An 18,685-nucleotide genomic window follows, 5' to 3' on the forward strand; every position below is an offset into this window, starting at 1 on the left:
AGGGGCTCGATCCCAGGACCCTGAGATCATGACCTGAGCTGAAGGCAGAGGCTTTAACCCACTGAGCCACCCAGGCGCCCCCTCATTTTATCTTTTTAAAGGTTTTCTTTATTTATTTGACAGAGAAAGATCACAAGTAGACAGAGAGGCAGGCAGAGAGAGAGAGAGAGAAGCAGACTCCCTGCTGAGCAAAGAGCCCGATGTGGGACTCAATCCCAGGACCCTTGAGATCATGACCTGAGCCGAAGGCAGCAGCTTAACCCACTGAGCCACCCACGCGCCCGATAAATTTTTTTTTTTTAAGGTTTTTTATTTTTATTTGTCAGAGAGAGAGCGCACAAGCAGGGGGAGGAGCAGGCAGAGGGAGAAGTATCCTCCCTGCTGAGCAAGGGGCTCTATCCCAGGACCCTGGGATCCTGACCTGAGCGGAAGGCAGGCGCTTAACTAAGCCATCCAGATGTCCTATGCGATGAATTTTACATATGAATACACACTCTTGTCACTGCCACCAAGAACAAGAAATAGAATGATCTCTGTGGGGCACCTGGTGGCTCAATGGGTTAAAGCCTCTGCCTTCGGCTCAGGTCATGATCCCAGGGTCCTGGGATCGAGCCCCGTAATGGGCTCTGCTCGGCGGGGAACGTGCTTCCCTTCCTCTCTCTCTGCCTGCCTCCCTGCCTACCTGTGATCTCTGTCAAATAAATAAATAAAATCTTAAAAAAAAAAAATGATTTCTGTGCCCAGAAAGTTCCTGGGATCCTTCCTAGTTAGCAACTATACTGATTTCCATCACTGTTGACTAGTTTTGCCTATCATGTAAATGGTACAGTATTTATCTTTTTGTTTTGGCTTTCTACTGAAGCTTATCTGAGCACTGCTTATATGTCATCTGCAGCAGGTAATTCTTTTACATTGCTGCTGAGTGTTCCATCCTGGTAATATGCCACAATTTGTTTACTCTTTTGATGTACATTTGGGTTTCTAGATGGATGATTATGAATAAAGCTGCTGTAAATATTCCTCAACATATTTTAAAGTAGTTGAATCGAAGACCTCAGAGCTAAAAGAATTTTACAATGAAGGACCCTTGTGTCAACCTTTGGCAGCAGCCACATGATGAATTTTTGTATTCTGTTTATCCTTTGCTTAAGATACAGCATACTGAGGGGGTTAAAAGTATGAGCTCTGGGGGCGCCTGTGTGGCTCAGTGGGTTAAGCCTCTGCCTTCGGCTCAGGTCATGATCCCAGAGTCCTGGGATCGAGCCCCCTATCAGGCTCTTTGCTCAGCAGGGAGCCTGCTTCCCCCACCCTTTCTGCCTGCCTCTCTGCCTACTTGTGATCTCTCTCTCTCTCTCTCTGTGTCAAATAAATACATAAATAAATCTTAAAAAAAGAAAAAGAGTATGAGCTCTGGATCCTGAATGCCTGGGTGCAAACGGCAGCATTTCTTGGTGACAGCATTGCCTCAGAACTCAATTAGGCTTAATGCTAGAACTATCCACCTCTGTGTAATTTTTGGTTTCATTTTATCTCACTATTGGCTTACTAACTTGGCTTTTTTCTTTTCTTTAGTAAACATTTCATTTTGGAGTAATTTAGGTTTACAGAAAAGTTGTAACACATGTTCATCCGGTATCTTCTCGACTTGACTAGACCACCACGTGCTATATGGAATCCCCTCCCTCCACTTCAGACTGGAATCTCTAGGCAGTTGAGCTGGGGCAACTAGAAGGGCTCACTGCCTTTGTTTCCCACTCTCGGGGCCACTTGACTGTGCTGTCTGTTGTCCAGTGTCTGAAACTTACTGTGTGTTTTTTCCCAGTTTCCTAGTTACTTAAGACAGGGCAGTCAATCCAGTCTGTTACTCCATCATGGCCTTAAGCGCAAGTCTGGGTCTCAGTGGGTTTTATTTATTTATTTGACAGATAGAGATCACAAGTAGGCAGAGAGGCAGACAGAGAGAAAGGAGGAAGCAGGCTTCCAACTGAGCGGAGAGCCCGATGCGGGGCTCGATCCCAGGACTCTGGGATCATGACCTGAGCCGAAGGCAGAGGCTTTCACCCACGGAGCCACCCAGGCGCCCCATAAACTGGTGGCTTTTAAACAGTGGACATTTATTTCTCACAGTTCTGGAGTCTGGGAAGTCTAAGATCATGGTGTCTGCGTATTTGGTGTCTGGTGAGGGCTTACTTCCTCACCGATGCTCTCTTTTTGGTATAATCTCACATGGTGGAAGGGAGGCGCTACCTAGAGGGTCTTTTATAAGGATACCAGTGTCAATCATGAGGGCCTTGACTTCAAGACCTAATCACTTTCCAGGGGTCCCTACCTCCTAATACCACAACCTGGGGTTTAGGCTATCGCCATATGAATTTTGGGGAGATACAAACATTCATACCACAGCAGTGATAAAGAGATGACTTATTCATCATTTATATAGAATTAAAGGTTGACTGCTTTTAGTGTGGTACAATGCCTTTATTTTTCTTTAATATTTAAAGATCTTTCATTTATTATAGAGCGAGCATGAGCTGGGGAAAAGGGCAGAGGCAGAGGGAGAAGCAGACTCCATGCTGAGCAGGGAGCCCAATTCAGGGCTCGATCCCAGGACCCTGAGATCATGATCTGAGCCAAAGGAAGACGCTTAGCCAACTGAACTACCCAGGTGCCCCATAGTGTGGTACACTGCCTTTAGATAGCTGAGGTGTAGAAGTGTGTTTTGAACTTCTTCCCCCTACAACCTCTGGAACTATGTGAATACTTGTCTGACTCAAGCCTTTGTATTTTTTGCTTACCTTTTCTGCTGTCAGGATATGTGACCCCTGCTCACATCATCTGTTCTAATCTCTGTTTTCCTCTTTCCCCAACTCTTCATAAGGATCAGACTTAAGCTTTCCTAACATGAAAGCCTTCCTTTCGTATTCTGGCATTCTTATTTGCTTTTATTTTTGCTAAAAGTACAGAGGGACTCTTTCTTTGCTGCCAACTCTTGTAGAGAGTTGAAGGGCAGTTGGGGAATTGGACAATCTGATCTATTTCACTTCACAGACATTCATTTGCTTGAGGGTATAGCTGCAAAGGGTGGTTTCCAGAGCAGTTGTTCAGTGGCAAAAATTTACTTTGAGCCTCTCTGCTATGAAAGGAAGAATATAAATAAACAATAGAAAGAATAGAAATTAAGGGTTTTTTTCTGATCTCTTAGTATTCATTCATTCAAAGATTTACTGACTGTTCACTGTGTGTCAGGCACTGCTCTAGACAATGCTTTACAGTTATTTTGGAAGAGAAAGAGAGTAGACTAATATATATTATGATGGCAGTCAGTCCTTTGGGGAAAATAGGGCCAGGGAAAGGAGTTAGGGTGATAGGTGGGTGGGTGGGTAGGGAGATAAGCTGGTGTTTCCCATAATGCGAGGTCATGGAATGCCCTATTGAGAAGACAATACTTAAGTAAATGGCGGAGGAAGTGTTCCAGGCAGAAGCGTGCGTGGATGCCTTTACAGCATGCATGAAGGTCCCAAAGTGTGACTTGTTCTAGAAACAAGAAATCTAGTTTGGTTGAAGTGCAACAAGGAGTGTAATAGGAAATTACTCTACACTCCAAGGAGTTGTGGAGGTGGTCATGGGGGAGGCAGGTGCACTAGATCATGTAGGCTCCTTTAGGCGGTTCTAAGAACTTTGTCTTTTGGGGCACCTGAGTGGGTTAAGCCTCTGCCTTCGGCTCAGGTCATGATCTCAGAGTCCTGGGATCGAGCCCCACATTGGGCTCTCTGCTCAGTGGGGAGCCTGCTTCCCCTCTCTCTCTGCCTGCCTCTCTGCCTACTTGTGATCTCACTCTGTCAAATAAATAAATAAAATCTTAAAAAAAAAAAAAAAAAGAACTTTGCCTTTTAACTCTGATTGAGATGGACAACCACTGTGGAGTTTTGAACAGAGGACTGACTTGTTATGATATGTACCTATCCTTATTTATTTTAATAGCTTTTCATTTTGCTATAATTTAAAGTTACAGAAAAATTGTGAGAGTAGTACATGCATAATCCATGCATAATACTCTTTACCCATATTAACCATTTTGTATTTTGCCACATCCGCTTTATCATTCTCTCTCCCTCTTCCCTCACCCTCCCTCTATACATAATTTTTATTAGCAATTTGAGAGTAAAATGGATACCTTTACCACAAAATACTTCAGTGAGTAATTTCTGTGAATAGGAGTATTCTGTTGGCTAATCAGTGATCAAAATCAAGAAATTTTACATTGGAGGGGTGCCTGGGTGGCTCAGGGGGTTAAGCCTCTGCCTTTAGCTCAGGTCATGTCTCAGGGTCCTGGGATCGACCCCCCCCATGGGGCTCTCTGCTCAGCAGGGAGCCTGCTTCCCTCTCTGTCTCTGCCTGCCTCTCTGCCTACTTGTGATCTCCTTCTCTCTCTCTCTGTCAAGTAAATAAAATCTTTAAAAAAAAAAAGAAATTTTTACATTGATATAATACTGTTTTCTAACAGTTATCCACAGTCCATATTTTACTTTTATGCAGGGTCCCAATAATCTATTTTATATCTATTTTATAGTTGTTTCTCTCCAGAACCAGATCTGTCATTGTATTCAGTTTTTTAACAGCTTGGTTGAGATGTAAGTCAGATACCATGTAATTCACCCACATAAAATGTAAAATGTTTTTAGTATATTCATAGATATGTGCAACTATCAACATAGTCCATTAGAACATTTTCTTCACCTCAAAAGAAATGTTATACCTTCAGTCCTCTTTCTTCCCACTTCTCTACTCCCCACCAGCCCCAAGTAACAACTCCTCTCTTCATTATTCAGAGTGGCATAGTAAAGTCTCTGGCTGTTATTGTTCAGTTGTCTATTTCTCCCAAATTTTCTGTCCATTTTTTTCTTTGTGTATTTTGGTAAACTGGTATTGGGTGAGTATATGTTTACATCTGAATTACCATCCTGAAGGATTGCCTTTGTATTTTTATAAAATGTCCTTTTTTTATCTCCTTATCAACATTTTTTTGTGGTTTTTGAAAATTTGTTTTGTCTAATACCAGTGTAGCTACTCCAGCTTTCTTGTGGTTGCCTTTTGAGTGAGATATCTTTTTTTCATTGTTTACTTCTAGTGTATTTTTATCTTTGAATCTAAAGTGTGTTTCCTGTAGGTAGTGTATAGTTGGAACATGTTTTGTCAAGTAGTCGGGCAGTCTCTGCCTTTTATTTATTTATTTATTTTTTTAAAAGATTTTATTTATTTATTTGACAGAGAGAGATCACAAATAGGCAGAGAGACAGACAGAGAGAGAGATGAGGAGAAGCAGGCTCCCTGCTGAGCAGAGAGCCCTATGCGGGACTCGATCCCAGTCCCCTGGGATCATGACCTGAGATGAAGGTAGAGGCTCAACCCACTGAGCCACCCAGGCGCCCCATAGTCTCTGCCTTTTAATTGGGCTATATAATCCATTCACATGTTACTGGTATAGTTAGATTTTCATGTGTCATTTTACTTTTTGTTTTCTATGTGTCTCACATCATTTATATTCCTCTATTCCTCCTTTACTGCTTTCTTTTGGGATTTTTAAAATTATTATATTAATGGTTGCTCTAGGGTTTAACATGCTTGTCCTATCAAAATTAGCTTCAGATTTATTTTAGCTTAATTCCAGTGACATAAACATTACTTCTATATAGTTCTATTCCTTCCCACCCCATTTTTGATATATTGTTAAACATATTACATTTAAACATTATAAACCCAACAGTGTATTGCTATAATCATTATTTTGCCAACTTTAGTTCCTTCTTCTGGCCACCGCTTTGCTCTTACCCACCTTGTATGTATATTACATTCCCATATATTGTAGACCCAACAATATGTTATGTACATTTTATTTTATTTGTTTTTTGTAAAGATTTTATTTATTTATTTTTTTAAAAGATTCTATTTATTTATTTGACAGATAGAGATCACAAGTAGGCAGAGAGGCAGGCAGAGAGAGAGGGAGAGGAGGAAGCAGGCTCCCTGCTGAGCAGAGAGCCTGATGTGGGGCTCAATCCCAGGACCCTGGAATCATGACCTGAGCTGAAGGCAGAGGTTTTAACCCACTGAGCTACCCAGCGCCCCTAAAGATTTTATTTTTTTAAGTAATCTCTACAACCAGTTTGGGGCTCAGACTCACAATTCTGAGATCATGAGTCACGTGCTGCATCGACTGAGCCAGCCGGGCATCCCCATTGTGTACATTTTAAAGCAACAATACATTATATACATTCTAAAACTTCAAAAATCAATTAAGAGAAGAAAGGAGGAAAAAATAGGCATTTGTACTGTCTTATGGGCTATTACATCTTTGAAATGTTTTCTGCTATTTATCTTTTTTCTCCTTCTGGAGCTCCCCATTACATGTGTATTGGTGTGTTTGATGGTGTCCCACATTTTCTCTGAGGTTTGCTTTACTTCCCTTCATCCTTTTTTCTGTCTGTTCTTTGGCTTGTATAGTCTCTGTTGCTCTGTCTTTGTGTTTGCTCATTTTTTCTTCTACTGGTTTATGTATGCTTTCGAGTCCTTCTAGTGAATTTTTATTTCAGTTATTGTACTGTTTGAACTGCAGAGTTGCAATTTTTCAAAATAATGTCTATCTTTATTCTCTATTTGATGGGACATTGTCATTATACCTTCCTTTAATGCTTTAATTTAAACTGATTTCCTTCAGTTCTGTGAACATGTTTATAATGATTGCTTTGAAGTCTCCCAACATCTGGATGCTATGACAGGCAGTTTCTTTCTTTCTTTTTTTTGACAGGAAGTTTCTGTTGCTAGCTTCTTTTCTTTTCTTCTTTTCCTGCTTCATGGCTCCTACTTTCCAGTTTCTTTGAATGCCTTGCTTTTTTGTTGTTGTTGTTGTTGGATACTTGACATCTTAGATAATATACTGTAGCAACTTTGAATACGGGTCTCTCTGTCCTCTGGGGGGTTGTTATTTGCTTGTTTGTTTAATGACTGACTGGCTCATTTTAGTGACATCTCTTTTCCTCTCAAAATGTTAAGCCTTTGATGTTGCTCCTCAGAGAAGCCCAGCTTCAGGTATGCCCACAGTAACCCTGACGACACTGGTTTTGGTGGGGATTTATTTCCCTCTTTCCCTGACCACATTTAGTTCTTAAACTTCAGGAATACCAGCTGATTGCCCTGTTTTGAACAATGCCTGGAACACTGTCCTACAAATTTGTCTTCGCCACCCCCCATTTTTGAGGGGGAGGGAAAGGGGAGAAAAGGGAATTTTTTTTTTAAATTTTTATTTATTTATTTGAGAGAGAGAGAGAGAAAGCACAAGCAGGGAGGCAGCAAGCAGAGGGAGAAGCAGGCTCCGGGCTGAGCAAGGAGCCTGATGCAGGACTCAATCCCGGGACCCTGGGACCATGATCTGAGCGGATGGCAGATGCTTAACTGACTGAGCCACCCAGTTGTCCGGAAAAAGGAGAATCTTAAGCAGGGTCCATACTCAGCCAGAGCTCGATCTTATGGCCCTGAGATCATGACCTGAACCAAAACCAAGAATCAGACACTTAACCAACTGAGCCACGCAAGTACCCCTGATTCTTGCCCCTTTGAAGGAAAAGTTCGTGAGGTCTTTCATGCTTGTTTTGATCCCAGTAAAGCTGCTCCCAGCTGTCTGATGCCCCAGTTCTCTCCTGTAAATTAATAGGCCTGTGGTTTTGTTTGTACCTCCTAATGGCCTCTCACCACAACCTTCACTGTTCTTGAGTATGTGATGAGACTTGAACTTCTCCATGCTCTGTTGGAAATGAGGTCAGCTCCTTTGGAGCTATTTGGTTTATGATCTGTTTCTCCCCTAAGGCAAAATCTCTGAACCTAGATTCTGGAGCTGGGGGTAGGGAGAAGATAGCCTTCTTTCAGAGTGACACCTCTGCTCTAGTTGCTGAGTATTTGATGGGGACGGGAGTGTGTGTGGGGGGGGGCAGCTGGGGTCCCTTTGACTTGCCTTTCCTAGTGTAGAACCACTGCCGTGTGAGCCAGACCAAGGGTGATCAGGGTCCCAATGTTCTCAGTACACTATGTCCAAGGTACAGCCTCATTCCATGAGTGGAGGCTGAGTATGAGAAGGGAACCCCCATCTCTCAACCATATTTATCTGGGATTTAGCTTCAGCAGTAGGCAGCTGGCTAGAGGCAGGATGAGGTTATCAAACCTACCCGCTCCTGGAAGAAAGCCCTCCAAATGGAAGCTGAAGGGAGGGGAGGAGGATCCTTGTGTTCTTGGCTGTGCAGTCTGGAGTAGAGCCGCCAGCGTGCTGGGCTGGAAGGGAGGGACCTTGGTTGAACTGCCACAGATTCTCACCTTCATTGTGGAATATTCGTTGATCTGCTTGGCTCAATGTTTTTTCATTTGTCTCTTTGCCTTTATGGCTGTATCTAGAGACCGTAAATGTTTTTTTGTTTTGTTTTCTGTCTTTTATTTTACCAGTTTTACTGGGCTGTGGGTCAGTGGAGTTCCTCATGCAGCCATGCTGAAAGTTGATCTCTGGGTTCTTTTTTAGCATTCATTCTGCCCTCTGGGTTGAGAATAGGTGGGAGTCTGGGGATAAGGGAATGAGGAAGAGAAGCAGGGAAACTGTTGTAATAACTCAAATGAGGGATGTTGCTGGCTTGATTCCATAGCAGTATTTGACCAGAAGTTATAGGATTCTGGATGTATTTTGATGGTAGAGCCAAAGATTGGCTAACAGGTTAGATATGAAGTATGAGAAAGAAAGGGGTCAGGAATGACTCCAAGGCTTTTGGCCTGAGCAACTAGAAAGATGGAGTTTTTAGGGTGCCTGGGGTGCACAGTCAGTTAAGCATCCAGCTCTTGGTCTCAGCTCAGGTTGTGATCTCAGGGTCCTGTGATTGGACCCTATGTTGGGCTCTGTGCTCAGCGAGAAATCTGTTTAAGACTTTGTCTCCCTCTCCCTAGGTCCCTCCCCCCTGCATGCTCTTTCTTTCTCTCTTGCTCTCTCAATAAAATAAATCTTTAAAAAAAAAAAAAAAAGGAAGAAAGAAAGATGGAGTTGTCATTGAGATGAAGAGGCATGTTTGGGATGGGTGTAGGGTGATCAGGAGTTCAGTTTTGGATAAATTAAATTTGAGACATTGCCCATTGGGCATCCACCTGGAGATGTCAAGCAGGCAATTAGATGTGAGAGTCTGCTGCTTAGGAAAGTGGTCTAGAGTTGGTTATCATCAACCTATACTTAGCATTTAAAACCATGACCTTGGGTGTCATCACCAATAGAGTGGATGCAGATAGAATAGAAGGAAGATCAGTCTTGGGCCCTGGAAGTCCCGTTGTCAGGAAGTCGGGAAGCTGAGGAGACAGGGGAGTGTCAGCAACAGAAGACTGGGCTCGATAAGAATGAGATTTTTTTAATAGTACAATTTTAGATGCCTGTAATAACTTCTTGTCTTTTTTTCCTAGCTGAGTTACGCAATGTGGCAAATTGTCAGTCTAGCCAACCAAGGTAAGGAAAAAAATCTCGTTGATGAGACCAAAAGAATTAGGGATATAGTGTTCCTAAAACAACCATTTAGCATAGGTAGGGGTACTTGCTTCAGAATTAAGCTTGGACCTCAGCCACCTAGAAATCTGGAAACATCACACTTCCTCCCCAACCCACACCCCTTATCCTCCCAACCTTCTGGCTAAAAGATGGAATCAGTGACATAATTCTCTCTTGGGGTGACTTATTTTATTACTGCTACTAAGAGGGAAAACAGAGACAAGCAGCGCTTGGAGCTCCATAGAATCAACTTTGAGTTGATTTCAAATAAAAGCTTATGAAGATGAGTATCGTATCATGAAACAAATCAGTGAAGGGTGTGAGTCATGTGAGACTCTTTTAGAAGAGGTAAATGTATGGGTAGATTGGGGCTTTGTTGGGGAAACTCAGTATGGAAACATTAGAGGCAATGTGAGACTCAGATCCTTTTTTAGTTTTCCCAGTAAACTTAGGCTGGTACATTTCTTGTCTTCAGTAATGAAGGTGATGCCATCAAAGTTTTTGTGCGAATTCGTCCACCTACCGAAGGTTCTGGATCAGCTGATGGAGAGCAAAACTTATGCTTATCTGTGCTCTCCTCTACCACTCTCCGGCTTCACTCCAACCCTGAGCCCAAGACCTTCACATTTGATCATGTTGCAGACATGCACACCACTCAGGTAATGATAGTTTTGGAAACTTAACTTTCCATTTGGATAAGATTCTGTTAGTGAAGTTTTCATTTCTGGTCTCTTTAGTTTGATAGATTTCGGATAAGGACAAAGATATAAATATTTTAGATTTAATATATTTTAAAATATTTTAAATTTAATTATTATTTTTCTTCTTCCATCAAACTTTGTACCAGAGTGACAGGCCTGCTTTACTTTCATTCACCATCCCATGATGGAGGTTAGTGGAGGTGTATTTTTCAGGGCCACTTGGATGGTTGATAAGTCTAGTTGAACTTCCTAGTTTAGGGAGAGGATCTTAATTGTAATATCAAAAATGGGGTGGCTTAATCAGAAACATTAATTTCTCACTGTTCTGGAGGTTGGAATTCTAAGATCCAGGCCAGGAGATCCAGTGTTTGGTAAGGGCATGCTTCCTGGCTTATAGACAGCTGCCTTCTCCCTGTGCAGAGAGAGAGAAAGCAAATTCTCTAGTGTCTCTTAGAAGGGCACTCCTCCCATCACAAGTTCTCTACCCTCATGACCTAATTATCTTCCAAAAGCCCCATCTCCAAATACCATCCCACTGGGGATTAGGGTTTCAGCATAGGAATTTTGGGGAGGACACAAACATTCAGTCCATGGTAGAGAGTAACAGGACTAGGATTACGTTGATATTAGTAACTTTTTCTAATTAAGGACAATTTAGTTAAGATCTAGTCAGTACTATCCATTAGAACTTTCTGTAACAAGACAAATGTTATAGATCTGTGCTGTCCATTACAGTAGCCTCTATCTGCGTATAGCTATTTAAGTTTGAACTTGTTAAGATTGAATAAAATCTCTCAAGTTTAGTTTCTCAGATATACTAATTGCATATGACAATGGAGCCCCTGAAATGTAGCTAGTACATCTAAGGACCTGACTTTTTAAATTTTTATTAATTTGAATTTAAATAGCCACATATAGTTAATGGTTACTGTATTGGATATCACAGATCTTGATTATTCCCTTACACACATGGATGTTTTTGGTGAGACATTCAGATATTTAGATCTTTATTTATCTAGGACATGGCTGATCAGTGGAAATAGAAAGTTAGTCCCATATATAATTTAAAATTTTCTAGTAGCCATGTTGACAAAAAGTAAAAAAGAAACAGGTTAACTTAATTTTAATCCTATATTTTATTTAATCCAGTGTATCCAAAATATCACTTCCACATGTAATTGATATAAAGCAAATTATTAATGAAATATTTTCCATTCTTTTTCTTCCTGTTCAGTCTTCCAAATCTGGTATATATTTTACACTTAAAATACATCTCAAGTTGGGTCACGTTTCAGGTACTCAGTAGCCACATGTGGTTCATGGCTATGGTGTTTGACAAGGCAAACTTAGCAATTCTTGCAGTATTGATAAGATTGCATCTATTTATGTACAAAAATGAAAATAAAAAATCACATATTGATTAGTGTAAGCTGGTAAGAAAAGTATCAAAGAACATATAGGGCCATGTATTTGATGCTAATAGCAGTATAATATTTGCATGCAACTTGCTGAACAAAATACTGTATCAATTGTAGATGTAAGCTTTAAATTTATAATTGTATATGAGATTAATAGACATACTTGTCTAATATTTTATCATTTTAGGTGTTGTAGCCTTTTTTCTATAGTGATTGCAATTTTCATGTTTTCACAAGCATTGAAAAATCTAAAATATTATTTTTATTCTGTTCTCAGATATAGTGTAGGAAAAATGTTTTCATTTCTATGAAATGTTAAAATGTTTGGTGCTTACATTTGTAGGAGTCTGTGTTCTCAGCTGTGGCCAAGGGCATTGTGGAATCTTGCATGAGCGGTTACAATGGAACCATCTTTGCCTAGTAAGTTCCTGGCTCTGTCCTTATACAAGGGTACAGCAATACGTACTTCTTACTATAGCTGCTGAAATCAATTATCACAAACTTTAGTGGCTTGAAACAATACAAATTTATTATCTTTCGGTTCTGTAAGTCCAAATCTCACTGAGCTACAATAAAAGTGTTGGCAGGGCTGTGTTCCTTTCTGGAGGCTCTAGAGGACGATTCCATTTCTTTGCCTTTTCCAGCTTTTAGAGACCTTCAAACTGCTTGGGCACAATCCCCTTTCTCTATCTTTGAAGCCAAGAACATGCAACTCTCCCACTCTTCTTCCTCAGTTACATCTCCCTCTGGCTATGACTGGGACAGTTTCCCTGCTTTTACAGATTTATGTGATTGGATTGGCCCCACCAGGATAATCAAGGTGGAGGAGATTAAACTCTACCTCCAGGAGAGGAGAACATTTACTTATATTATTTGGAATTCTTCTTCTTCTTCCTTTTTTTTTTTTTTTAAGATTTTTATTTATTTATTTATTTGACAAACAGACTTCACAAGTAGGCAGAGAGAGAGGAGGAAGCAGGCTCCCCGCTGAGCAGAGAGCCCGATGCGGGGCTCGATCCCAGGACTCTGGGGTCATGACCTGAGCTGAAAGCAAAGGCTTTAGCCCACTGAGCCACCTACGTTCCTCTGGAATTCTTCTTTGAGGAATATTTGTCCCCCCCCCCGCCATTTATTTAATTCTACTTGAAGTTATAATTCAATATATTGTTTTTATCTTACTGCTCATATCTTCCTAGCTTTGCCATTGGGAGCTATTTGAGGTTGGTTTCCGTGTCCCTTTGACATGTCTCATCCTTTTGCTTGAGCACTTCCTTACTTTATGATACTACAGGTTGCTCCTGGCTTATCTGTATTTTCCCTGTCCTAGGCCTAGACTCAGCCGTTTCACCAAGGATCCCTGGTTCCTTTTATTGGAGAATGGTATTTAGAAACCAAGATGTGGGGCACTGGGTGTGTTTGTTGCTACTGGAGTATCATTGCTTCTAGGTCTTCTCAGCAGACAACTAGGTAATAAATGTATATGTACTAAGTCACATATATAGGCCTATCTATAATTGTTTGTTTATATCCATTTGTATATACGTTAAGCTAAACATGTCATGCTTATGTCTGTAATCCAAGGGTTTAGAATCCACATGGGTTCCTTTAAACTTTTCTTTTTTGTGTATCTGTAACTTCCCTCGCTGGCAGTGAGAACCGTGGCACCCACCTTCCATCATCCCTTTACTTCTTTGTTCATCCCCAGTATACACATAAAACACTTTATGAATTGTTATCCTGTATCCCTGTGAGAAACAAATTTATTGAGTATAGTTTTGAGGTACAGTTTTTTTTTTTTTTTTCTAAGCCTTACAATTTCTAGTCAAAACCTCCTTTTCTAAGGTTTCTTAGGTCAGCTCCTTTACTGTCCACTCACTCCAGTGCAGGTACGTCATGCATTTGTCGTGCATTCCATCCTGGGACCACAGGCATGCGGGTTGATGTGTTTTGCTTGTTTTTTTAGTTTGCCTGCCTCAAAGTTCACCCTTCGTGATAAACAGAGGTAGAGAATCATGTATTTACCACCCCAGTACTGAAGAGGACAGTTGTTCACCTTAAAGGTTTCCCATTTGTCCCCCTTGTAGTTAGCCACTCCCCCTTCTCCTATCCGCTGACACCCAGGCTACACTAACATATTTTCCATTCCTAAAGTTCTGCCTTTTCCAGAGTGCCATGTGAATGGAATCATACAATATGTAATCTTTTGGATCTGGCCTCTTCCTCTTAGTAAAAATGCATTTAGATTTGCCTGTGTTGTTGCATGCATCAGTAACTTACTCCTTGGGGCACCTGGTTGGCTCAGTCAGTTGAGACCTCTGCCTTTGGCTTGGGTCATGATCCCAGAGTCCTGGGATCGAGCCCCGCATCAGGCTCTCCGCTCAGTAGGGAGCCTGCTTCCTCCTCTCTCTGCCTGCCCCTATGCCTACTTGTGATCGCTGTCTGTCAAATAAATAAAATCTTTAAAAAAAAATTTAAAAAAACTTTTTTTTGGTCAATAGTATTTTATTATATGGATGAATCACGATTTGTTTACCTATTTCCTTATGAAGGGATAGCTTAGTTGCTTCTAGTTTTTAGTGATTATGAATAAATTGCTACAAATATTTAAATATTGATTTTTGTGTGAACATAAGTTTTCAAATCGTTTGAGTAAATCCCTAGGAATGCAATTGCCGGACCATATGGTAAGTCTATGATTAACCTTATGAGAAACTGCCAAATTGTTTTCCAAATGTATGTTTAAAGTGATTCATGATCCTGAATTTCTAAATGTTGGCAGACTTAAAATATCACTGTAGATTTAATTGGAAGTAAGATGGCGGTCCAGAAAACATTGTGACCTTGGCAATTATACGAGGTGAATTTTAGTATCATTTCAGATTTATTTCATAAATAGGAATATAACTTGTAATCTTTTTTCTTAGCAGTAGACTTTTAAATTTAAAGTAGAGCTTTTTAACACCGTGGTGATTTATATGAGACATTTGAGCAGCTGCTGCTTTGTGTGCATGTGACCTTGTTCGTCTGTAATTGGTTCAATGCACAAGAAAATAGAAAGCACATTAAAAAGTATAAATTTTAGACTCATATTGCATATACTTCATTGAAAATTCAGCTTTGCTTTTCATGCTTACTTTTCAGTTGTGTTCAGGAAAACTGAATATTGTGTCATTAGCAGTGAGACAGATACTTATTTTCTCATCTGTCTTCCCAAGAGAAAAAAGATTTTTTTTTCATAGAATATCTTGAGTGGTAAAGTTCAAGAATGAATTTGAAATAAGAGTCACAGTTGCAGAGATTTTATTACATATAGAACTGTTATTTTTTACAACCTTGTAGGCATACAAATTATGTTTAATTTGTGATGTGTTAATAACTTAATGAAAATTGCTTTTGTAGAAGGTGGAAATGAGAAACAGTTGGATGAATTGAATGTTTGATTTATTGGTTGGGGAGCGTACTTTTTGGTTTACCTATGACAGTCCCAATTCTAGGGTAGTTACTATTTTTTTTTTTAAGATTTTTATTTATTTGAGAGAGATCACAAGTAGGCAGAGAGGCAGGCAGAGATCAGAGAGAGACGGGGAAGCAGACTCCCTGGTGAGCAGAGAACCTGCTGTTGGACTCGATCCCAGGACTCTGGGATCCTGACCTGAGCTGCAGGCAGAGGCTTTAACCCACTGAGCCAGCCAGGAGCCCGTCTTTTGGGGCATTTAAACAAAAAATGAATTTAAAAAAATTTTTAAAAGATTTTTATTTATTCACTTGACAGAGAGAGTGTGTATAAGTTGGGGGAGGGGTAGAGGGAGAAGAAGAAGCAGACTCCTGGCTGAGCAGGGAGCCTGATGCGGGGCTCAATCCGAGGACCGTGGGATCATGACCTGAGCTGAAGGCAGATGCTTAACCTACCGAGCCACCCAGGGGCACCTCAAATTTTTTTAGTATTTGTGCAATGAATCCAAGCTAAAGACAGTTGACATCTATCTTTAACATAAGCATTTTTAGTTTTAGTTTTTGTTACTCTTGTTTTTTGGGGTAATGGAGAAAATAAGACACTACATACAAAAGAAGGCCTATAACATAAGGAATTTTAAAATTGCTATATTTTTAAAAGAAGACATTTTAACATCTTTAAAGGCAGAATTTAGGAAGGGAATTGCTAACTTAGAATAGAAAAAGTTGGAAACAGAAGTCCAGTATCTGGTTAAATCAATTATATATGCATAGAATATACAATGTAGCTATTAAAAATAATGAGGTAGGTTGCTATTTACTGGCTTAGAAACATCTGAGATAAAATTAAAGGACAAAATATTACAGAGCAGTATGCGGAGCATTTCAGTTTTGTAAATAAAAATTTACTGAAAATTCTGATGTCTGTGTTTGTATAATCCTGAAGCATTACCAGATAATGAACAGTGTATTTCCTAGTGGTAGAATAGGAAAGAAAGAAAATGAATCATTCACTTGTCACTTAGTATATATATATTTTTTATTAAAGATTTTATCTGGGGCGCCTGGGTGGCTCAGCGGGTTAAAGCCTCTGCCTTCGGCTCAGGTCATGATCCCAGGGTCCTGGGATCGAGCCCCGCGTCGGGCTCTCTGCTCAGCGGGGAGCCTGCTTCCTGCTCTCTCTCTCTCTCTCTCTCTGCCTGCCTCTCCGCCTACTTGTGATCTCTGTCAAATAAATAAATAAAATCTTTAAAAAAAAAAAGATTTTATCTATTTGGGAGAGACAGAGAGCAAGAGCAAGAGAAGGGGCAGAGGGGAGAGTGAGAGGCAGACTCCTCACTGAGCATGGAACCTGACATGAGGCTCAATCCCAGAACCCTGAGACCATGACCTGAGCCAAAGTCCAGTACTTAACCGATTGAGCCACCCAGGTGGCCCCAATTTTTTTTTTTTAATTTTTATAGTTTTTTAAAAAATTTTATTTATTTATTTGACAGACAGATATCACAAGTAGGCAGAGAGGCAGGCAGAGAGAGAGGGAGGAAGCAGGCTCCCTGCTGAGCAGAGAGCCTTGATGCGGGGCTCGATCCTAGGATCCTGGAATCATGACCTGAGCCGAAGGCAGAGGCTTTAACCCACGGAGCCACTCAGGCGCCCCCTTTTAAAAAAAATTTTTAAGATTTTATTTATTTATTTGTCAGAGAGAGAGAGTGCACACAAGGAGGGGGTAGCAGCAGGCAGAGGGAGAAGCAGGCTTCTGAAGGAGCAGCAAGCCCAATGTGGGACTTGATCCCAGGAGCCTGGGATCATGACCTGGGCTGAAGACGGGTGCTTAACTGGCTGAGCCACCCAGCCGTCCCCCCAGTTTATTATTATTATTTTTTTAAGTAAGGTCTGTGCTCAACGTGGACCTTGAACTCACAACACCGAGATCAAGAGTTGCATGATCTACCAACAGCCTGGCAGGCTCCTCTACCTAATATACTTTTAAAAAAGAAATAAAATAAGTTTTTGTGGGAAAAATGTATAAACTAGTAGACCATATTAAAGTAGGAGGGTAGGCTTTTAAGTTTCATGTGTAAAAATAACATGTAAAACATTTATTTTTACAGTGGACAGACGGGCTCAGGAAAAACATTTACGATGATGGGTAAGTGAGTTAAGATGATCATTTCCTGACTTAATCCACACCTTCTCTGATGACAGCACCGAAGCACCTAGTACATTCTGGGGGAAGGCATACTTTCTATATACGATGTTGATCTCATAAAGGTAGGGCTGTTTCCCAGGCTTCTGTCAGATTGTGATAGCAAAGTCTGTGTTTGCAGCTCTGTTCCCGGTCAATGCTCAGCGCAGAGTAGGTGCTCCATGGACAGTTTTTGAATTGGGTTTGCTTTTGCTTTTTATTTTTTTTAAGATTTTATTTATTTATTTGAGAGAGAGAAAATGAACGAGAGAGCCTGGGAAGGGTCAGAGGGAGAAGTAGACTCCCTGCTGAGCAGGGAGCCCTTAATCCCAGGGGGCCAGGATCATGCCCTGAGCCGAATGCAATCATTGAACCAACTGAACCACCCAGGTGCCCCGAACTAGGTTTAGTGACTTTATATATTTATAAATCTGTGCAATCACCACCCAGATCAAGATTCCCAATCAGTAACTACCTCCCTCCTTCCCCTGAAATATGTATTATGCTGACTTCTCTGTCACCATCAGTTTTGCTTGTTTTTAAGCTTCTACAGATGAAATTTTACTATGTGTCCTCTTATGTCTGGCTTCTTCGCAGCATTAAGTTTCTAAGATTCACCATGTTGTTGGCTATCCTAGTAGTTTATTCCATTGCTCTGTAGTGTATCATTGTACGGGTATGCCACCTTTTCCATTCTAGTGCTGATGGACGTTTGGATTATTTCCAACTTTAGACTATATGTATAATGTGGCCATGACTGCTTTTTCCTATATGTGTTTTTTATTTTTATTTTTATTTTTATTTTTATTTTTTTTTAAAGATTTTATTTATTTATTTGACAGAGAGAAATCCCAAGTAGATGGAGAGGCAGGCAGAGAGAGAGAGAGAGGGAAGCAGGCTCCCTGCTGAGCAGAGAGCCCAATGCGGGACTCGATCCCAGGACCCTGAGATCATGACCTGAGCCGAAGGCAGCGGCTTAACCCACTGAGCCACCCAGGCGCCCTTATTTTTATTTTTAAGATCATATTTATTTGACAGAGATCACAAGTAGGCAGAGAGGCAGGCAGAGGGGTGGGGGGAAGCAGGCTCCCTGCTGAGGAGAGAGCCCAATGCGAGGCTCGATCCCAGGACTTCAGGATCATGACCTGAGCCAAAGGCAGAGGCTTTAACACATTGAACCACCCAGGCACCCTTGTATGTGTTTTTTAAGGTTCATTTCTAGGAGTGGAATTGCTGGGTCATAGTTACATGTTTATCAGCTCCAGTAGATATGGTCATGATAGATATGAAAGTTCTAGGAACTCCATATCCTTGTCTATATGTGGTATTGTCAGTTTTTTAAATTTTAGCCATTCTGGAGTATGCATAG

General features: G+C 40.8%; 1 protein-coding gene across 1 annotated transcript in view; it reads left to right on the plus strand.

Annotated features, from left to right (window-relative positions):
• KIF15 (kinesin family member 15) overlaps positions 1–18,685 on the plus strand; it is a 71,116-nt gene that overhangs the window by 2,171 nt on the left and 50,260 nt on the right. Inside the window, exons 2-5 of the mRNA XM_059389534.1 lie at positions 9,478–9,520; positions 10,035–10,218; positions 12,022–12,098; positions 17,243–17,280. Of these exons, the coding sequence (XP_059245517.1) occupies positions 9,478–9,520; positions 10,035–10,218; positions 12,022–12,098; positions 17,243–17,280 (342 nt within the window). The remainder of the gene's footprint in view (positions 1–9,477; positions 9,521–10,034; positions 10,219–12,021; positions 12,099–17,242; positions 17,281–18,685) is intronic.

The sequence above is a fragment of the Mustela nigripes genome, chromosome 2 (assembly GCF_022355385.1).
Source record: "Mustela nigripes isolate SB6536 chromosome 2, MUSNIG.SB6536, whole genome shotgun sequence".
Lineage (NCBI taxonomy): Eukaryota > Metazoa > Chordata > Mammalia > Carnivora > Mustelidae > Mustela > Mustela nigripes.